The sequence below is a fragment of the Diuraphis noxia genome, unplaced genomic scaffold (genome assembly GCF_037042655.1).
Source record: "Diuraphis noxia isolate RWA-SAM2 unplaced genomic scaffold, SU_Dnox_SAM2 contig0004, whole genome shotgun sequence".
NCBI classification, from domain to species: Eukaryota; Metazoa; Arthropoda; class Insecta; order Hemiptera; family Aphididae; genus Diuraphis; species Diuraphis noxia.
In genome coordinates this window covers 10163041-10186855 of record NW_028301714.1, presented here as the reverse complement: position 1 = coordinate 10186855, position 23815 = coordinate 10163041, and the positions used below count along the sequence as shown (strand labels likewise).

At 31.8% G+C, this 23815-nt stretch overlaps 1 protein-coding gene across 2 annotated transcripts in view; it reads left to right on the top strand.

Annotated features, from left to right (window-relative positions):
- The window catches only part of LOC107165714 (fibrillin-2-like), a 45809-nt gene extending 22247 nt beyond the window's left edge, over positions 1-23562 (top strand). For both annotated transcript variants that reach the window (XM_089225716.1, XM_089225715.1), the window contains 36 exons: positions 14-225; positions 286-436; positions 556-681; positions 760-885; positions 959-1084; positions 1320-1401; positions 1459-1625; positions 1702-1892; positions 2584-2718; positions 3031-3208; positions 3963-4076; positions 4163-4297; positions 4542-4756; positions 4927-5065; positions 5154-5267; positions 5574-5732; positions 6982-7176; positions 7266-7394; positions 7488-7736; positions 8352-8497; positions 8925-9033; positions 9113-9277; positions 9566-9673; positions 9755-10047; positions 10132-10264; positions 10521-10766; positions 11403-11639; positions 12199-12324; positions 13179-13418; positions 15161-15405; positions 19149-19406; positions 20671-20796; positions 21245-21400; positions 22030-22119; positions 22225-22338; positions 23143-23562. In XM_089225716.1, the coding sequence (XP_089081842.1) occupies positions 14-225; positions 286-436; positions 556-681; positions 760-885; positions 959-1084; positions 1320-1401; positions 1459-1625; positions 1702-1892; positions 2584-2718; positions 3031-3208; positions 3963-4076; positions 4163-4297; positions 4542-4756; positions 4927-5065; positions 5154-5267; positions 5574-5732; positions 6982-7176; positions 7266-7394; positions 7488-7736; positions 8352-8497; positions 8925-9033; positions 9113-9277; positions 9566-9673; positions 9755-10047; positions 10132-10264; positions 10521-10766; positions 11403-11639; positions 12199-12324; positions 13179-13418; positions 15161-15405; positions 19149-19406; positions 20671-20796; positions 21245-21400; positions 22030-22119; positions 22225-22338; positions 23143-23364 (5957 nt within the window). In that variant the 3' untranslated portion in view covers positions 23365-23562. The remainder of the gene's footprint in view (positions 1-13; positions 226-285; positions 437-555; positions 682-759; positions 886-958; positions 1085-1319; positions 1402-1458; positions 1626-1701; positions 1893-2583; positions 2719-3030; positions 3209-3962; positions 4077-4162; positions 4298-4541; positions 4757-4926; positions 5066-5153; positions 5268-5573; positions 5733-6981; positions 7177-7265; positions 7395-7487; positions 7737-8351; positions 8498-8924; positions 9034-9112; positions 9278-9565; positions 9674-9754; positions 10048-10131; positions 10265-10520; positions 10767-11402; positions 11640-12198; positions 12325-13178; positions 13419-15160; positions 15406-19148; positions 19407-20670; positions 20797-21244; positions 21401-22029; positions 22120-22224; positions 22339-23142) is intronic.
- The last annotated feature ends 253 nt before the right edge of the window (positions 23563-23815 follow it).

Genomic DNA, 23815 nt, shown 5'->3' with positions numbered 1-23815 from the left:
ATTTGCTGTCCAGGAACTGTTTGTTTGGACGTACGAGAAGAAAAATGCTACACTGATTTTAAGCATGGTGCTGGTGTCAATCCTTTAGACGGAATTTATCCAAAATGTGTTTGCTGTTGTTCCACTATAGGAAAAGCTTGGGGTGGAGGGATTGAAGGATCTCTTGGTAGGAGTGAAACTTGTCCTAGACGTGGTACTCCTGGCTTCACCGAACTATGCCCAAAAGTTAGTAAATATTTATTAACCCCTTTTGGCCAATAACATATTCAAATTCAACCTCTATAGGGACCAGGTTTTATTGATCGCAAAGATATTAACGAGTGTATTGAGTTTCCTGGTATATGCAGTAACGGGCGCTGTAAAAACACCGTGGGAGGTTTTACATGTAAATGTAGTCAAGGATACACTTTGGACGAATCTGGAATCCGCTGTGTTGGTATGAATGTCGTTTATAACTTTTAAACGTTATCATTTTGTCATTTCACACTTAATACGAATGATATAACTACTATATTTAAATCTATAGTATAATTAACTATAAATTTGTCTATTTAGATATTGATGAATGCAATATTATGCACGGTGTTTGTGGTGATGGAGAATGTCAAAACATACCGGGAAGTTTTGTATGCAAATGTAGAGACGGTTATGAAACATCTCGATTGATGCAAGTTTGCATGGGTAATCAACTAATAATGCTGAAAATTTGAAACACTTTATATAGTTATAATACAATGTTTATAAATAATACACTCTTAGATATCGATGAATGTGAGAGAACACCTGGACTGTGCCGTGGAGGTACGTGTCAAAACACACCAGGCAGTTATAAATGTGAATGCCCCCCTGGACATGAACTATCTGCCGACAAACAAAGCTGTAAAGGTACTTTCGAATTAAACACGTTAATTATTTAACGGCAGATACTGAAGAATAATATTAATGTTTTTTATTACAGATATTGATGAGTGTTCAAGAACAAGCGGAATCTGTTCAAACGGAGTTTGCGAGAACATGATGGGAACATACCAATGCGTGTGCGATGACGGCTACAGGCAAACTGACCAAAAGTTTTATTGTGAAGGTGATTAAAACAATCAATTTTATAATTATTTGAGATGGTTTTGTTTAAAAAATCTCTACTAAATGATAAAATTAACAGTTTGTTTTAATTTATTGATTAACGAAAAGGTAATATTAAATGGAAAATTGTTGAAATATTGTCAACAGCCATAACTCGTAGTTATATAATTTTGGGCGATATTACATTTTTTTTCTATTCATGGCAATAATTTTAATATTTATACTATTATTTTTAGATATTGATGAGTGTGAGACAAATAATGGCGGATGCTCTTCTATATGTATCAATTTACCAGGCAGTTACATGTGCTCGTGCAAGTATGTATTATATAAGAATCTCGTTTATTTTTTTGATACAACTTGTTTATTGCATAGGGCTGGATTTAATTTGTTAGCTGATAAACGAACATGTGCAGATATAAACGAATGTGAAGACAATCCTAGAATCTGTAACGGTGGCAACTGCAACAACACAATAGGTAGTTTTCTGTGCTCCTGTTCAGGAGGTTTACTCGAAGGAGCTGATGGTTCATCTTGTATAGGTATTCATTCAATTGAGATCTTTTGCATCTAATTGCTTTAAAAAAAACTACAAAATATAATATTTTAATTTGATAGACATTAATGAATGCAACGAGAAGGACGTGTGTGGAAATGGGGTTTGTAGTAATACCATCGGGTCATTTACTTGTCGTTGTGAAGAAGGATATTCTGCAAAGTTAGACTCTGGACCTGCTTGTACTGACGAAGACGAATGCGAAATGGGTACCCATAGGTGTGATTTAAATGCAGCATGTATAAACAATCCGGTAACGTAAACAATAATTAGATTAATTTCTTAATTCTCAACTATTTTATATTACAAAACATTAACTGTTAGGTATAGGTAAATGAATATTTTTATTCAAGCTCGTTATTTATAGCTGTTTGATATTTATCTGACCTTGTTCGTCTGTGACAATTTTCTATAGTCTGGCAATAGTCAATTTATTTATTTATTTACATTTTAATTAACTCTTCTCTCGCCATCTTTGAATAGTTAATTCTAACTCTGGATTTATACATTTATTATTGATTAATTTGAGAAATAAATTGAAATTTTTGTATAAAATAAAGATTATAAAAGCCTCCATATTATGACTGGTCTTTTATAGAATCTCTGACCTTTGTTCTTTTGATCTAAGAACTTAAGATTTTAGATCCATTTACTTAAGCACGTTGTAATTTTATAGATCTTTTTCAACTTGTTTAATCTCTTGAAACATAATTTAAAAACATTTTTATGACATTGGGATAATTAAATAACTAAATATGTGTATTCAAACAGTAGCTTATAAGTTTATTACTAACTTAGTATTATGATTTTGATATGACAAAGGTATTCTTCATGAAATTTTGGATATTGCACTATTGGATAAAAAAAAAAAGATCTAAAAGTACAAAAAGATATGAACATTATAATCTTAATTTGCAATTAATAATGATAATATATTATCTTAGGGTTCTTATGGTTGCCGATGTCAAGATGGTTTTACAGGTAACGGATACAATTGTATGGATATCAATGAGTGTTTAACTAATAACGGAGGTTGTGACCAAAATGCACAATGCATAAACGAAGAAGGCTCGTTTAAGGTATAATATTTAACTCTACATTTGATAAATTTAGTATGTATTTTTAAAATTATAATTTGTAGTATCTAATACGTGAATTAAAATAAACCTATATTGAATCAATACATGAAACTTCGGTCTAATTTTTAAGAAAATATTCATGCCTAAAATAATAAGTTATAGAGTTTATAACACGAGATAAAAGTTATATAAAGAATCTAAAACATTATTTTATGAAAAACAAAAACAAAATGCATAGAAATTATATTCGAAGTTGTGTACTTTAAAACGAATTACTTATTATGCATATTAATAACTTGATCATGCTTATAGTGCGTATGTGATGATGGTTTTCGTGGAGATGGCTACTCGTGTATAGACATTGATGAATGTACTGAAGATTCGACTCTATGTGAGAACGGTCACTGTTTGAATTATCCGGGATCATTTAGATGCGAGTGTGAAATGGGATTTATTAATCCGGATGACAAAAATGAAAGATCTTGCAATGGTAAGAACTTATAATTACCTATATTATGCGGTATTAATATTTTTTTAAAACAAATGTTTACTTTTAATAATTTAGTACTTAAAGTATACTCACATCGTATTCAAATACTTAGGAATGACATTTTTTATAATAAGCATATTTTGAAATTACTAAATTTGATCTAATATATTAGTACACTTGATATTAACACCTAGTAACTGGTTCTGGAAAAGGATTGGGTTTAAAGAGACTTGCCAATAATTTACAATTTTATTATTTTTTCTAGAACCGTTATCTAATTAATAAATTTGATATATTATAATGATTTAATTTGCATAAAAAATTATATACATTTTGAATTAAAAAAAAAAAAAAACACAAAGATATAATTATGTTGATGCGTTGATTAAATGGTTGATGAGTATTAAATATTAAAAATTTATCAAAACATAAAATATACAATTTTTTCAAAAGATTTAAAAATAATTGAAGTAGGACTTTAACAGTATCCTAAACTTTAAAGTATTTATATTTAAAATTTAACTCACTAATATTTTAAAATTCTCATATATTCAAACTGTTTAAAATAGACTGAAATAAATAAATGTTATATTTAAAATGCGTGCAGTAGATATAATTTATTGTAATAATATTGATTCATTTGTTAATAGTACAGCGCCCCTTAGGCTAAGCTTCTACTTAAAAGTATTAGATTCGTAAACATAAATTGCATTATTTTCTAATTATTATGAAAAAAACAAATATATTTGAATAGATATAAATGAATGCCACATGTTCAATAATCTGTGTGTGTATGGTACTTGTGAAAACATATTCGGGACGTTCAGATGTGAGTGCAGCGGAGGCTACCAATTGGACAACACGGGAGGTAAAATTTATTTTCAATGTTTTTATTATTTTCAGTTAAAATAATATCGAGCGTATTGTTATATTTTATCAAAATGTTATGTATAGGAAATTGCACCGACATAAATGAGTGCGAAAGTCCTCAGGCATGTCTATACGGTGAATGCATCAATAACGAAGGAAATTACACATGCAAATGTCCGCCTAATTATCAACTGGTTCCGGCCGGAAACGCGTGTGTCGGTTTGTGATATTATTGTTCATCTTTATTAATGTTTTGACTCAAAACGAACGAATAAATACTCTAAAACGTATAACCTAATAATTTTTCCAATACAAGTAGTATTAAAAATATTGTGTAATTACTAATTATTATTACGATATCGTTCTGAAGTCGATATTTTAGAATAATATTAACATGTTGTAATGTTTACTTTATAAAATAATATACATTGCTAATAAAATGTTTTTGTATACAAAATCGTAGATAAAAGAGAAGGTCGTTGCTATATGGAAGTGGAAGACCGGGGTGGGCAGAGACTCTGCCATCACGAGATGGGATCAGCCGTGTCGAAGGCCACGTGCTGCTGTTCCGTGGGTAAGGCTTGGGGATCCAAGTGTGAATCGTGTCCGGAAGTGGAAACGGAAGAGTACAAGACTCTCTGTCCCGGAGGAACGGGATACAGGCCCAACCCTACCACGGTAAGTCGTAATAGCTATAATATATTACATAGCTAGCTATCTATTATAAGTATAACATTATTATACTATTAGGTAGTTATAATATATTATATTAGGTACTAATGTAATAAGACTATTCATAAAATCTTCTTTCGGATTCATTTTTGTATCGTCGCTGCAATGATAAACAGGTGATACTCGAAGACGTCAACGAGTGTGAGGAACACGACAACCTATGCACGAACGGCCACTGCACCAACACGTTCGGCAGTTACATGTGCTCGTGCAACGAAGGTTATCGTCTCGACAACACCAGTACATTCTGTTATGGTAACGTAAGAAGCACTGCACGCTGATCGGGCACCGTGTGCACTCGTATAGTTAATGCCGTTCTTGTCTTTTTTCATGCTTATGTTAGACGTGGACGAGTGCAACGAGAACCCAGACGTCTGCGGCGTGGGATTCTGTTTGAACGAAGTCGGAACATATCGTTGCATTTGCCCGGACGGATACATGCTCCTGCCTAATGGAAGTACGTGATGGCAACGCACGACCGTTATTGTTATAATACTATCGTAAACTAATTATTGTGGAATAATAATCCGATCATCTGAAATGAAATGTATAATAATAAAAATATGTATTTAGCTATACAAGGGGCACCTGGACGAGTTTACGATTATGTATGTAAATCACGTTTAAAACCTATTATGCCTGATACGTTGTGTACACCTTCCAGATACGCCTTGTACTATTTTACACAGCATTTTGGTTTATTTTAGTATTATTAACAATATTATAATATTATCTTATCGTATAAATGCATTTTTTTTTCCAGAGGAATGCGTGGACATGCGGAAAGACAACTGCTTTTTGAATTACACGGACGGTCAGTGTTCCGTGCCCATGTCTAACAGTCAGACTCGAATGATCTGCTGTTGCTCGATGGGCCAAGCCTGGGGATTGCCATGTCAACCTTGTCCGTCGTCCAATACGAGTAAGTCTGATACGCGTGTATATGTCTAGTCAATTATATTCTGGCACGAACTTCACCCACCCACTTACATAATATGTTGCTATTGTGTGAATAAACTTCAACGTTTAAGACGTTAATGTGTAAATTATCTAAGCTATTGTTGATAAACATATGAATCAAACAATTTTTATCTATAACTTATAGGATTTTATTGTAAAGATATCAATTAAAAACAAATAGCCAACTTGTTTGAACACTATAAATCATAAATGTATGTATTATTAAAATAATAATAAACATCAGTTAACTCGAATAGTCATGCAGTTTTTAAGTTCAAAGTTAATATTTAATTTCATTAAGTTTGAGTTCAAGTCTACTAATTAAACAAAATATTATGTTTCACTTTAAACTAAAATTTCAATTACCAATATTATTACATTAAACCAGCGTTTCTTACGCTTTTTTTTCCTCGGAACCCTTTATGATGTCCACTTTATCGTGGAACCCCTACTTTTTTTTAGCATTTTAGCATTTTTTAGGATTATTTGCAAATAAATTATAATATTAAGTAGAAGTATAGATTATTGAATAAAGAGTTAGCTGATAGATTATTCCATATAGCTTGTACATTATTATTTAATATTATGCAAGTATTTTTTTTTTCATAATGGATACTTTAAAGTAATTTTTTGAACATTTAAAAAAAATCATTTAAGCTTCTCGGAACCTTTAAGTGATCTACGCGGAACCCCAGGGTTCCTCAGAACACAGTTTAAGAAACGCTGCATTAAACAATCAATATTTTCGTGAAAGTTAAAAACTAAAAGTAAATTAAAAGTTCCACAAAGGTATCAGAAAATGATTATAGATTATACCTATCATCAGAGAGAAAACTAAATCATAAATACAAGCGTAAAGTAGATACAATATGTATACTGCAGTTAATACATTTTTTAATCAACTTTGTATAGAGTTGGTATATACCTACAACATAATTTAATTAACTATAGATTATAATATATATATATATATATATATATATATCAGTTTAACAGGTCGGTATCTTAACTAGGAACACAATTTTTAGATAAGTGTAATATAATAACATTAACAAAACATGATCAAAACAATAACGTTGACAAGAGGTCAAGCGAAAAATTTAATAATAAAACAAATGTTTATATTTATATTGTATGATTAACCAGTTGACCACACGATTCCTTTGGATTTTATCTAACATTATCGTTTTGTTTTTTTCCGCGATCCCTAGAGGAATACTTATTACTATGCGGGTCAAGACCGGGCTTGATCATGAACCCGATGACCAATCGGACCGAAGAAATTGACGAGTGTGCACTGATGCCGAACATGTGCAACCACGGATCGTGTGTCAACACTCCCGGGAGCTTTCACTGTTCGTGTGACGGCGGATACGTGTACGATGCCAACTCCCATCAATGCATCGGTGCGAGCGCGTTATAATATATTGACCTTACGGCGGTGTTTTCTGTGACGCTTAACCGATATGAGAACAATTTTTATTTTTTGTTTTAGATGACAACGAATGTCTGCGCATACCAGCTCCGTGTCGGGGCATCGCTCAGTGCGTCAACACTCCCGGTTCGTTCGAATGTCAGTGTCCCGAAGGGTACAAGCTCGGGTCGACCGCCAGAGAGTGTGTGGGTAAGTTGGTCTGCCGTCGCAGCAGTGTCCAAACCAGTTGAACAGCTACATAATATCATTATATATTATAATAATGATGCGTTTCTCAAACAGACGTTGACGAGTGTAACGAACGAGATGGAATATGTCGGGACGGCGAATGCGCTAATCTGGATGGGAGTTTTCAGTGCACCTGTCACAACGGCTATGCACTAACAGTGGCTCGTGACACGTGTGTGGATGTAGACGAGTGCAGTCGTCATCAGAACGTGTGCAACAACGGAACTTGTTTCAATACCGTGGGATCGTTCAAGTGCAACTGCTTCGAAGGGTTCAAACTCAGTCATAATAACGATTGCATAGGTAACCCCTAAACTACGTAATTATAATATTATCCTAAACGCTATAAAACAGTTCAATATATTATAATCTATAAACACATATCTTGTCCCGAGTCCTGACTGACTAGTGACTGGCTAATAATTTATCATCACCTAGCCGGAACCGCCGAAGAAACCTATATGAGTATGAAATTTGGTCAGTATTTTTATTTTATGAACTGTTAAGAAAGGATTTTCCGAAATTCTTATTTTAAAAAGGTCCTCCACAAGAGTTTTTAAATTCACGGAGAAAATTGAAATATTTATTTTGCACATATAAATGGTTGCCATTACTCGGGCAAATCTCTGATACATCTTCGCACGCATCAAATCGCCGAGGTTAACTGATCTCATTTAAAGAAACTATTTCATAAAACAAAATGTATGTTTGTAGCTATTATATATACATACTCAAAAAATAATAAATTGATTTTGACGTCAATCTCTGCAGATACGAGTATGGCTTTTAGAGGTAATAGGAAAATTTAGAGAGTAGTATAAAAAATAAATCTAATCCACCACTTCCAGTCGCCTATCGAGGCCGAGTTATTTACACTGAAGCTAATTTTCAATGTGATATTTTTTTATTATCATTTAGATGTGGATGAGTGTAGAATGATGCCATTCCTGTGCAGAAACGGGCGATGTAGGAATACTATGGGTGGGTTTAGCTGTGAATGCACTTCCGGATATGTACTTTCGACTGATGGCCAACATTGCAGGGATATTGATGAATGTACTGAGGTAATTATTTTACATGTACCACTGGTACTAAGTATTAGGTTTAGTGAGGGAATCAAGATTTTCCATATAAATTATTTTAATTATATATTAATATATTAATACTCATACCTGTTTATTATATATAGACATATAGGTAGGTACTATATTTTATATATCGCATCATAACCATTGTATCATACTGTACCTATTATAGGGTAATGGGTATACTGAGTATATAATATTCTAATACAATGATGCAAAAGTGTGGGACTTGATACGAATTTATTATTTTTTTAAATATATCAAATATCGTTAAAAATCAAAATTCTACATTTTTATCATCTATCACTTTTAATATCTATATGGGATATTGTATTTATTGACGAACTTACTACTTAGATTTTTGTACAGATAATCGAAATGTATAGGGAATTCGAAATTATTTCAGATACCAGACACTTGTCCTCAGCCGGGGAGGTGTCAAAATCTGATGGGATCGTTTTTGTGTACCTGTCCACCTGGATATCGATTGTCGGCTGCCAAAAACTCATGTCTCGGTTAGCACAAATATACCTATGCCTATAAGTTTTTCAATTTCAACAAATAAAATCTACGTATAAAACTTTTTTTTTTAAGACATCAATGAATGTCAAGAAATGCCTGGTATATGTGATGGAGGAACTTGCATGAACACAGACGGTGGCGTTATATGTGACTGTCCCGAAGGTTTCGTACTCAGCTCCAACGGCATGAAATGTATAGACACTAGACAAGACCACTGTTATGATAAATTTTTGTCCGGTCAGTATAGAATTATATTGGTGTAGCTATTTCAAATTAATCGACTTCATTTAGAAAGGGTTGGTCAAACTGCACCCTCTGCAGTAATATATACCTTAAATTTTAAATTTTTCGCTTTAGTGAAAATTAAGTTTATAATCTTGAACTAATTACTCTAATAATAACGCATTTTTCCGAAAATTGCATCGGAAATGTTGTCGTCTACGTACGTCTCTCGATTTCAGTTTGACTGAATCAGTCATTAAACATGTATAGTATTATAATATTATACTGTATCGCGTTCAATAGGAAACTGCTTGGCTCCCAGAAAACAGAAGATAACAGAGAAGGAGTGTTGTTGTTCGATGGGAGGTGGTTGGGGTAGGCTCTGCACGGCTTGCCCGAAACCCGGAAGCGGTAAAAATAGATTTTATTATTTTACATAATATTAATATATTATTATTATTATTATTATTTGTGTTTAAATCTCTCATGCAGAAGCGTTCACAAAATTATGTCCAGAGGGCGTCGGTCGTGGGGACAAGGGTGAAGACTTGAACGAATGCGATTTCATGACTAACCCGTGTGACGGGGGCGAATGCATAAACACGGATGGATCTTACAGGTGCGAGTGTCCTGTTGGATACGTTTTGGATTCTACAGGAAAAAAATGCACGGACGAGAATGAGTGTAAGATAAACGTAAACATTTGTGGGAACGGGACGTGCACTAACCTGCAGGGTGGATTTGAATGCATCTGTGCTGATGGATTCGCGCCGGGACCGACACAGGTAAACCAAACGGTTTTACGACCACTTTTTTACTCACTGATTTATGCTAGTTAAGTTATACTCTGGTTTTTCTTTTCCAAAAAGATCTGTGAAGACGTCAACGAATGTCTGGAAATGGCCAATCAGTGTGCTTTCCGTTGTCACAATGTTCCCGGATCGTTTAGGTGCATATGCCCGTACGGATACGCTTTGGCTCCAGACGGTAGACACTGTCAAGGTATATCATTAAAATAACACCAATATAATAATATTATATATATATATATACATATATATATATATAGAATTTGTTCTAAGTGTCGTATCTTGTAATGTGTATGACGTTTTTTTATAGGTATTTAATTTTTAATTGTTATTATACTATTACAATAGGTTAGGTTAGGTTAGGTAATATTTAGGCTAAAAATACGAAAATAATTCGTATAACATTAAATTTCAATGTAACTCTGCACATCACTGTTCTCTTTCAATAGACGTTGACGAGTGCATGACACCGGCGAACAATTGTAAATTCGCGTGCAAGAACCTGATCGGATCTTTTGCGTGCATCTGTCCTGAGGGTTACGCTCAAGTCGGCTCGGACGAGTGTAGGGACATCAACGAGTGTGCTGAAAATGCGAACGTGTGCCAAAACGGATATTGCGTCAACCAGCCAGGCACGTACAAATGCGATTGCTATGATGGGTTCAAGACCAGTTACGACGGAAAGCAGTGTATAGGTAAGTACTTGTAGCAACAACAACGATATTAATAATACCTATACCTATGCGTACAGTTTCTGATGTATTTTCCTTCATAATATTATACAGAGTGATTCACATGCAACATAACATATATGCTCACCACAATTTTTACCCTTTCGCTTTTATTCAAATTTGATTTTTTGAATCCTACCTAATATTATATATTGAACTAGTTAAGAAAACCTTAATAAATAACACTAATTTACAATTTCATTTAAAGAGTGTCGCACTGTCGTATGACTAATTTTATACAAAACCGTTTTCCAAATAATAAAGTATGATTTTTCAACGATTTTCAAATTATATAGTCTATAGCCTATACTATCATATCTCGATTATATAGGTTCTGTAAGAATAAAACTGTAATTTAGCCAAACATAACTAATCTCCATATTTTGTATTTAAGAATATTAAATATAATTTTAAATTATTTGAATAGGTCGTAGGTTGTAAATGTATAGCGTGTGTTTAAAGGACGAAATCAGGATAAAAGCTGATAGTTGCTGAACCGCATCCTGTATAATAATAATAATAATAACAACATTGTCCTTTACCCGTGACACAGTTACAATATGTTGGACCGATTAATAACATTTGGATTCCGTGTATAAGATTCTAGAGTCGGATTTTGCTACAGACATTTGCTGAACGGCAGGTGTATAAGTCACGGCGGCGGTGTGAGTGGCGGAAACGTCACGGGCGCCTTTGCCTACAGATCCGTGACGAAAGCTGACTGCTGTTGTTCGATGGCCGCCGCCTGGGGACCTCAATGTCAACCGTGTCCGTCTCCGTCTTCGGATTCTTTCAGACAACTGTGTTTGGAATCTGGCTACACGATCGACGGTCAAGGTGAGTGTTGTGGTGATAATGATTAAAAGATTATGGCGACGGACATCAAATAGTCGATAATTTTAAAATACGTTAAAATATTAATAATTATCATACGTCCAAGTCGATTAATTATATGATAATAATTGATTAGGTAGGTGCTCAATAATAAGCAATACGTTTATTAATTCATAAAGAATAATGTATAATCAATATATTATGGATATATATTTAATATCATATTATGATTTTGATATGAACTTTAACACATAACTTAAGTACGAAGAGCATCTATTATACTAAAGTATAAAAATATTTTTATTACCGTTTATGAAATGTAAAATTTAAAATTTAAAGTTATTGAAGACGACGAAAGTATATGGCAAATTTTTCTGACGTTCTCGCAACTTACTCTTTTTTTATAATGTCTGCTTAAAAAAAAATTATTAGCAACTTTCGAACACTCTTGTTGCATACTAATACTTATATATTTTATACACTATTATAACATATAGCAACCATACCTATAATAGGTACACCACACTCGTATTCTCTAAAAAATCTGATTTATATTTTACAGACATAAACGAATGCGAGACTTTACCAGATTTGTGCGCTAACGGTAGGTGTATAAACACGCTAGGATCGTACAGATGCAGTTGCAACAAGGCGTTCAAAGTCGATCACACCGGAACGCATTGCAATGGTAAGCAAATCTGTCGTATTCTATAATAATATCATGATGACGGACAGAACAGAAATTTTTTTCTTGTTTAAGTCTCATTTGCACTTGAACACAAGCCAATGTGCAAACCTTAACGTTTATGATCTTTCACATATTATGCGTTATGACTCAGTAACGTACGCAGAAGTGCTCCCCATTGACAATATTATTTATCATTATTTATTTTTATATTTAACCATGATTTAATATATTATTAAATCGTGTGTTTACCTAATTATTACAACTATAGTCTATATACATATATACAGAGTAATTCTTTTATCAAACAACACTCATTATTTCAAAAACTATTGACTTTTTTCAAATTTTTTTTGTTTTCAAAATTTTAGATCCACCTTGTTCTATAACTATATATTTTTATAAATATTTTCACCCTTTTAGTTATCAGGTAAACCATTATCAACTTTTGATTTTCAAATGACAACCTATACTTAAAATTTCATAATACCTATACTAAAAAGGCTATTTTTTCAATGAATTTTCAGGTTTAAATATTCATTATTTTTCGTTTATCCGTTAATAATATAATATAATAGCCTACCAAAGTTGGGTGGTGTTTGTGTGTTGTAGGTGTATGTTTGGTGGTATTTACACACAAACACCATATGAGGGTTGTTTGATAAAAGAATAGCCCTGTATGTATTACATTACTACCATAATATGACTAAGAAAATATCTATTTTATTTTTTAAACTTTATCTTGAGACAACTGAGTGATTTTTTATTTTAAAGCCCCCTCCCCCCATTCAAAAATACTGCGTACGACACTGTCATATTCTATGTCTACGAGTATGTATACAATTAATGTGTCGCAGACGTAAACGAATGCCTACTCAATCCGTCGCCATGCGAAATGTCGTGTCAGAATCTGGAAGGTGGTTACGCGTGCGGCTGTCCCGCCGGATTCGTGTTGAATCCCGACAACACCACTTGTCGGGACCTGGACGAGTGCACTACTGGCCAACACATATGTCAACAACTGTGCATCAACACACACGGATCGTACAAGTGTGGGTGCCAACCGGGTTACCGACAGATCGGAGATCACTGTGCAGGTAATATTTCCTACCTATACTCACATACAACATCAAATTACGACTGAACCTACCCACGCCCAGATCGTTTTTTAATTTTATCGTTGAAAACATTGCTTTTTTCCAAGTCGATAAATCCGTCATTAAGTTAGTGGATTAATATATTACGCATGCATGCTACTTCGTCATGTTATAAGTAATTTGAAGACAGCGTTGTATTTTTTAAATTATTTTCGACGTTTTAATTTCTCGTGAATTACACGTTCCGGATATAATCTATTTATATTATATACGCTGCGCATTGTGTACCTAAGATACAACAATCGGTATAATTTTTGTTGATATTTTTATTATTTTTTTTATTTGTGAAAAGAATATTACTACAAACAAAGCTTTTAATAATTATGCATTTATAGTTTAAAATGTACAATAATAATTGTTCATTTAATTTATTTAAATATTAATTTACTATCGTATAATATGATTATCAAAATATTCAATTTACCTACCGATTGGAAATTTGTATGATGATTTACTTATTAGACTTCATCGAAGGAACAACGCTATCTTTAATTAAATTCGTAAAACATTTATGGGCGAATGATACTTGTATTGTATAGTTTAATTATTATTATTCGTCTAAAACTATTTAATAATTTAAAAAAATAAATGACATTAATGTCGGATATCATGTTTTAGAATTACTTAATGATTTGAAATATTATTTATTAAAAAAATAAGTAGTATATTAATCATTTTTTATTTATTAATAATTATAATGTTGTGAAATATTGTACTGTGTGTTGCCATCTAGCGACAATTTCTTCATTGATTATGTGTTAGTCATTTGTGGTGTTATTAGTCAAGTAGATGGCGCTAGCATTTATAGTTTTCTTTGAAAATATTATTTAATTTTTTGGTATTGTCAAGTAAGTTGTATTATTTCTAATGTGACATTATTAATAATAATATATTGATATCTCGTTTAACTATTAACAAAATATTAAAATATAGCTATAGGCTATGATAATATATTAGATAATATCAAATTGGGTGCTCGTAATTCAGTCGGTGGTTAATCTTAAAATGTAATAAAAAATATTAGCCAACGAAAAATTATCTATTATAGTAGAATTAGTAGATTATACTCATGATTATTCATTACTTCGTTAGTATTTTTCAGTTTTACCGTAGCATATCAAAGTTACTGACTTTAAGATAATATTCCTTACAACTGTAGGCGGTTAAATCACGTCTATAATCCATATATTTATGCCAGTTCACAGTAGTTGGAACCATGGTTATAAACTTATGCATGCTTGTGTGACATTGGACAAACTATTTAAGTTTACAAGTGCCAGCAATTGACCGACAGATTTTTTTTTTTTTTTACTTAAATAAGGCTTCAACTCCTGAGGTTATTAGCCTGCAGTAAATACAAAATACAAAATAGTAGTCATAGAGTATTGATCTTAAAGCTATGGGGACACATTATGTTTGACAATAGAGGGATTTTGTAGAGTATATGTACATTCAATTATTTTTCTAAATTAATTTTGCTAAGCCAATGTTTTTGAAAAAATTGTATTCGTAAATGTTTTTTTTTTTTTTTTTTTTTAAATGTCTATGTCAATACAGGCGTCGAACATTTCATTATAGCAACCTATTTCCTATATATGTATATATTACATATATATAATATATTTAATAATCATTACATTATTTGGAAGATTGACTTGAATGACGACTTTGTTCTCGTGTAGACATCGACGAGTGTCGGCAAGAACCCAACTTATGCCCGTCGCCAGGAAATTGTGTCAATACATTGGGAAGTTACAGGTGTCTGTGTCCAAAGTACTACAAGCTCGACAGCACCGGTACACGTTGCGTGGATCCAAAACAATTGCAATCGAAAAATCACCAGAACGAATGCTTCGGACTCGACTGCAACCAGAATGTTCCCGGTACTAACAACAACAACAACAACAACGGGTGTAACGATCATCAGGTACCGTGAATATATTTTTAGAAGTTTCTATAGATTTCCACTTTTATGTTAATGGAATTATTTCAAACAGTAAAAATAAGCATTATAAAGTATAAATATATTATATTTAAACATATCTATTACATAATAGTATATAAATAAAAGTATTAGTATGCAACAAGACTGTTCGAAAGTTGCTTATAACTTTTTGGTTAAGTAGACATTATAAGTATAAAAACCCATTTCGACCCAATTCGATTATTTCTTTTTACACAGATTATCGTCACAACACTCACATCACATCATTGTAATGATATAAGAACTCGATGAATAAGTATATTTCCAATATAACAATTATGTATAGGTAGTGTATAATATAATTTTGAAATATAATATATAGGTATGACAAAAATAAGACTATATTATGATGAAAATAATAAAGGTATTGAGTGCCTAAGTCACTGATTAGGTATGACGGATAATTTGTGTAAAAAGAAATTATACAATTGGTTAATTTAATATTATTGTTTGTGTTCTTCAACGAATTCTCTTTAATAATTTTGGGGATGTCCATTCTTCTTGTATACCCTAAGGAAATGGTCATAGCTGAAATTAGATAATTTTATATATTTTTAATGAAAAAGGTAGAAATTTAATGAATATCATAAATAATCATACCCATAAAAATAATTTAGGGCCAGAATGTTGATTTTAGATTCTGAACGGAGCGATGAATATATTGATTTTACAATGAGGTGTGTGTTTTTTTTTTTTTTTTGTGTCTGTCATCACGTTTTGGGGCAGTAAAAATGCTTTGATTTTTGACTTCAGTACCTCGTTCGATCAGAAAGTAAATCTAGTTGGTACGAAAGACCAAAACGAATGACCATAGATACATGAAATTTTCACCGAATGTTTATATAAGTATATTCTATCCACCATGCAATTTAAAAAAAATTTCGACTTAAGTTGAACTATTCATAGGCATTTGAAATTTTCGATCATTATTAGTTTTTTTAAAATTAATATCGATAAAAATGTATTTGTTAGGCAGAAGAGCTTGAAAATTTAATACAAGACTCTTAACATATTGTTACAATAGCAGTTGAAAAATAAAAGAAATTCATAGTCACAATTTTTAGCATTCAAGGTTTGAATTTTGAAAAAATGCGTAAAAATCAAGAAAATTCACAAATTATTTTAAGGTAGAAATTCATAAAAAATTTTCTTTTTAAATCTAAGATTTAAAAATTTAATACAAGATTCCTTACAAGTTTTTCAATCTTTATCACAAACAAAAATTCCACCGGAAATTCAAATTAAATTTTTATGAGCATTTTAAATTTAAATTTTTACAACATTGGATTTTCACTTTTAGCGATTTCTTTATTTTGGTGTAACTCTAAAACAAATTACCGCAGATGCTTGAAATTTTGACTGAATGTTTATATAGGCATTTTATATATATGATAAAATTTTCAAAATATTTAGATTTGTTTTGAATTGTTTACTGACATTTTAATTTTTCAACTTTTTTAGTTTTTTTTTCTATAAATATCGATAAAAATGTATTTGTTCAGTAGAAAAGCTTGAAAATTTAATACAAGGCTTCTAACACATTGTAACAATTGCAGTTAAAAAATATTAAAAATTCATAGGCACGATTTTTTTTTATAAGCATTTAAAGTTCAAATTTTGACTAAATACGTAAAAACTACGGCAATGTTCAAATTATCTTAGATAGAAATTCATAAAAGTTTTTCTTTTTAAATCTACGATTTGAAAATTTTTAATAATCTATAATATATCCTAGACAGATAAATCGTCTTCGCTCAGAATCGTTTTTCGTATACAATGATATAATATCATTGGATTCAAATTTAATTCCATCCATTACTGTAATCTACTGTAGGTTCAGCAGAGCGACATACACGACTTACCCGCTTTTTTACCTTTGCATCTTTTTTTGTTGGTGCGTTAAAATATAAATTACTATCAATAATAACTGATTATTGTATAAACATTTTATCTGAGTTTACATTATATGAAATATTTAAAGTAATTATTAAACATGTTAGTTGTTAATAGAAATAGGTATGCTACAATATAAATAATTACCTCGTGCAACAAATGGTTTTTTATGTATTTTAGCTTTCACCCTAATGGTTGAAGGGTGATTACGTATAATTTTATGTACATATTTAATTACTGGTGCTAGCTGATTGATCATCGTTAGTAGATTTATTGACTGCTTTCCATACTCCAAATTTATCATCTGGCAATTAGACTAAAATTGAAGGATTTAAATTTAAAATTTTAATATTTCCGTAGTAAAATAATATATTAATCTATGAAGTTCTAAATTTTAATTGTTAATTATTTTTGACTTATGCCACATAGTTACAATGAATGTTGGTATCAAAATGTGATATGAATAACTAGGCCCGTAAATACGAGGTGAAAAAAGTGAAAAATCTTAACTAAGGGTAGATAGAAGTTTTTTTATAAAAGGTATAATAGTTATAATAAGTAGACTTTTTTTTTTTTAATGATCAAAAAGAAAGCCCTAAATTTATTTCCATTGTTATAAGGTAACTCTCTCATTTGAGCTAATAGCTTGTTTTTGCAATACATTGAAAACTAATAAGTATTTCTTAGTAACATTATAAAAAACATTAATTAATCATGTTACATCATTATCATTCGTTGATATTCAACATTTGTCAATATTTTCAGGTTGAGCAACTGAAGTATTCGGTACATATACTAGATATTGTTCGTTCTAAAATTTTAAGTCATAATATTTTATAAAACCTAATTTTGTGTATAAATGTATTTAATTTCTAAGTTTGTAAAAAATTAATTTATCTTTTCGATTATGCTGACATATTCGGCATAATTATAATTTATGCACCTTTAAATGTTCTCTTGCTTTTTTGTATAAAAATCGCATCCTCGTCCTATTTCGCCTATTGTACCTAGTGCTATAAATGATTTAGTCTTCATCTTGAAACCCAAACAATTGCAGTTTTCAATAAGCAATAGTAATTATCACGTACACTATATTTTGTGTACAACAATATACTATAGAAATAATGTAACGGTCCGTACAGGCGTTAAATTGTCAAATAAATATTTGTAAGTGTTACGCAGACAATATATTTTTGGGTACCTACTACCTAGTGATGTATTTATAAATATTATGCTGTTTATATTTTCACTTAAGCCAGATAACGTGGTATAATAAAAAAAAATATCAAAGACTAATGAAACTACTCAACCAATTTTAACAAGATTATAATATGCTTAATGTAGAAGCTTTCGTTCGACTAAAAGTATAGGACATTATTAATCCCTCGTTTGGTGGCGCTTAATTGTTTTATTGTTTTAAAATCATTAACTTACCCAACCTATATAAGTAACCTTCAAATTTCTGATGCTTTACTATAGGAGTGTAAATGCAAATATTCGCCATGATTGTATTATAATATGTTCAAATGCCATGAGTGCGCATGAAAGTGTATTTATTTTTAATATTATCTTTGTATCGGTTGACCGTGTGATGAATCTTAGACGGAAAGTTTAACGGTTTAGACTGTGATTGTGAAATTCGACTAGTTCGTTGGTGGTTCTTATTTGAATAAGAATGAATTGCTCACAGTCATAACAATTCCTAATAATAGGCACCATCGTCATTTTTCGACTGTTAAATATTATTTTAAACCATACAATATCTAAACCAAATGTTTTGTTCGTATTTATAGAGTGCTCAAAACGGCGGTCAAAACGGTACTTCCGGTGCTAACGGTAACAATAATTGTGGATGTCCAAAGGGTTTCCGGAAGTCAGGCTACCGTGGCGAATGTGTGGACATCAATGAGTGCCTCGACTCACCATGCGACTCCAACCTTAACTGCATCAACACGCCCGGTGGCTACCAGTGCGTATGCGCCAACGGACAGATCTATGACCCTCAGCACGGGTCATTACAGGGTTGTAACGGCCGACCGTCGTTATCTCAGGTATGATATACGTACATCTGCAATACGATTTTCATGTTCATTTTTTTTTTTCGTATGGCGCTATATGTCCGGGAGTAGGCCCTAAGGTCTAGTACGGACGCCTGTTTGGCAGAATTTTTATTGGGGCACCCGTAGGTTTCTGCCATGCCCCGAAGTGGGGGGGGGGGGATGGCGGCACTTGTTCTCCGGACACCATGACTAGCCCGGAGAAAAATGCTGAGCCACAGCCGACGCGTTAGACCACTCGGCCACCTCGTCCCCCTTTCATGTTCATATAAAATAGGTATTGGGTAGGTGTAGTGCGTGATTTACGTGTTTCATCCTATGTAGAAGTCGATAACGATATAATTACATAATGGACAATATTCTAACAACATTTATATTCTAGTGCCACACATTTTTTTTAGCCAATTTCGACGTAAATAATCGTCATGTATAGTGTCCTTTTAATAATCATAAACACCCTGTTCTCGTACGATATCATTTTTGCATTCGTTTTATCATTTCAAACTAAATATTTATTTTTATTTTTTGTATTAGATTTGCATTAGGTTGCGATAGGTTGAACCTAATTTTGGTGTCAAACCGAACTCAAACCGAACTATTAATTTTTTTTTATCAAACTGAAATTCAAACTAAAAGTTTATTTTATTTTATCATGCCTAATCGTAATAATATAAAAATGATATTTAATAATTTAATACCTACTATTATACTCACATTTTAATTACTGTAAAGCAGAGACAATTTATTGTAATTAATGTTTTATGTCTTTCAAGTTTGATTTTCAAACGGTAAAATAATATACCTTATGGTTTGGTTCGTTAATTTTTCATACCAAATTCGAATTTTGAACCAAACCAAACATTTAAGGGTGTGGTTCGGCTCACTTCGAGATTCAAACAGTTTGAACCATCACTAATTTGTATCTATTCGTACTCGCTTTTAAGAAGAATAGTAAGAATACTTCCCCTTTCACTTTAACGGAAAACCAAATTTTAAATAAAGTGGCTGTAAATATTTACAATTAAGTTATCCTGGCACCCGTAAAATCGTTAACACATAAGTATGGACATTAGAGAATGTCCTCTAAATGTTTATATATTCCCATTAACCTGGTCTAACGTGTCGTCTATTATTATATAATATTCTTTATATGTTTTTATATGCGATCAAATATCCGATTGTGTGGTAAGTCCACTTATAACTTTTCCGTATTGCTTACGAGCTAGTATGATTATTATAATTATTAAATATTTCACAGCATGGTGGTGGAGGCGGCGGAAGCGGCATAGGATGCTACGGAAGTCCTTGCGCGTTCGGTTGCACCCCACACGGACAGGGCGGTTTCTCTTGTGGATGTCCCACGGGCTACCAACGGATTGGCCAGGTATGCATACACAAAATCTTACACTACAATACACAGGAAGTTTTTCGCAGTTATAGCGTAAAGGTTTTCTGTACTACGACGTTGTTTGTACATCATTGTTATCAACCTTTATTATTAAATCATTTAAATCATTATTATTATTTATTAAAAACTAGAATAGTTTTCATATGACGTGTATACCATAGCTTTAATTTTACGCATTATAATATCTGTGACACAAAAAAAAAAGATAATATACGGGCATGCTCAAATTGCCTAACAAGTTATAGGCAATTTGATTAAAAAAAAGTCACCTATGCCTATATATTAAATATTCGAGAGAACCTAGTGCCACAATAAAGGTATACATAATGATGCTTCGATTTTGTAAGATTGTTATAAAATATATCGAGACTCTGTCGGTAATATTATCTATTTATTTTTCTTACTCCGTCATTTGTCATTGAAGGGTCATTGTCTGTCGACTATTAGTCCATTGACCAGTGGTTCCAACATAGGACCACCAGATCTGGGCGACATACCAACGTTTCCAATAGAACCGGAGTTGTATCCCAAGAGCTCGGGTGGAAAAATAATATCGACCGAAGGCTGTTTCTCGTGCAAGGTATGCAAATATTAATACCGACTTTTTATTAAAAGTTATAACACATTTTCATTAAATAAAATATTGTATATTATGTACACTGCTGAGTGATAATTTAACCGTAATAAACTTACTAATAACTGACTAAATGTCCCAGCCAATCTTAAAGATTTAATGAATGTTTTTATGCTGCCGTTAGTGTTTTTAGTCAATTACCTAGTAGTTTTTTTTCTATAATTTTCAATTTTCCAAAAATATCCTTTATGAACTTTCCCTAATTTCTGTAAGCCATAAACCGTATAATATCAATTTTATATTCTAGAATACACTTTTCTAAAAAAATATATCCAAGGAATATAATTTATATACGTTTTTAGAAAAATAATGAGTTTCAGAATTTCAATTCATTGAAACAGCACGGTTTTACATTATAAAAACAATCACAATCTAAAATAAAATATAGATTCTTTTTCAAAAACAGAGTTTATATAAATTTTTTTTTTAATATTAAACTTGACGACCAAAAAATTGTGGATCTGGCCATACCTAATATTGAAAAATAATCACTCTGTACCTATATATTTTTATATTTGTGTTTATACCTGTTTTTCACTCACTGGTAAATATGATTTATGCAATGGCGTACACAGATAAATGGAGATGGTAGACTACGTCATAGGAGGACGACAAATGTATCATCGGAAATCATAACGTCGGACAATAACGATGATCGCCTAACGGTAAGTTTCCATAAAATAATAAATTAATTGTTACGTAATCATGGAATATTCATGGGACGCAATTTTAAAATATATCAATAACCACAATTATCAATTGTTTTATAGAAGATACACAAGCACAGACACCACCGGGACGACGGAACGCACAAGACCATCAGAATGAAAATGTCTGATGCTAAACGGAATACTCGTATTTTGAAACTGCTTCCAGCCGTCAAGGTAAGTGTTTAAATATTTTATCTTCTTAACATAATAATTGTATTATTATTTTTATCATTTTATGTCTGGTCGTAAATATTTCTACGACGATTGTGATGGCTAGTATACATTACAATATATTATATATTATTATATTATAAACTTAATGCGTTGGGTTTACAAACATACAAATGTTATACAAAGATTATAGGTTTAAAGAAAAGATTTTGAGTATTGTTTTATACACTCAACTTCTATCCTAAAAAATGTATCAATAAAATAAACCAGAGAATATGCCCATTGGCCTATATTTTAGTCATCACATCAACAACTCTTACTCGGCCGAGTAATTTGATTATCCAATTCATAAGAAAATAGAGAATTTTTCTATCGTCACACAAAGCGATGTAATGCAATCCTTGATGATAGCTGTTGCAATATTATTCAACTTGTATAATATAACATAAAATAGTCACCCCGATGAATGGAAATGAATTAGATGAGAGCGCACTCTTAATTATCAAACAATACAATTTAATAATAATGAGCGTGACCAGTGAGGAGTTCGACTTTTCTAGTCGGAAGGCTTCTCGTTCGAAAAAAAAAAATACCATTCGCATCATTACAGAGGCATCATATAAAGCGAGCTCCGTGTAGGTGACAATAAGAGAGACATCACATTCGGTTTCGTTGTAGAACACCCGTGGAATATGCCCACTGATAGATCCCATGCGAGAATCTGATAACTTTACCAAATCAGTTCGTGATACTTCTATTAGGTTTTTTACATAAAATATTTACACCAGACGTTATTGTCATTTGCAGGAAAATTACAATTACTTCGTGGTGCCGATCGGTGACTCGACTAATAAATTCCGGATAAAACGAAACTCCAATGGCATTTGGGGATTGCACTTCCGGCGGAATCCCAGGAAACCCGGAAAATATCTCTTGGCCATAGATGGTCAGCGCACTGCGGCCGACGGCCAAACCGAACGCCAGAAACTTCCAATTTTACACGTCAAACTGATCGTTTCCAGAAACTGAAAACCGTGGTTGTTTTCATTATCATATTTCAAACCGAAAAGTGTATTCAAACTGACAGGATTATAATCAATTAAAAAATTAATTAAATTATAAAACTCGCGGCCGGTGCTATTGTAATTTCTACATTAAATATTTTACTTTTTATAGTATATTTATCAGATATATTGGCTTGAGCTAATCTAACGATTGCCTAAAATACATTAAAAAAAATGTGAATTTTTTTTTAAATACCTATTTGACGATACATTGTATAATTCGCAGTTATATAATTATATTAAAAATACAATTTGTATATGGTCGTAAAATTTTCGTTCATTTCGTGTTCAATCGTTGTATTACTTTTATTTTATGTTATTATAATTTATTATTAAATTATATAATAATATTATTGTATGTATAAGTGTTTTCGTCAACATCATATGATAGTTATTTTAATATTTTATACAAGTCG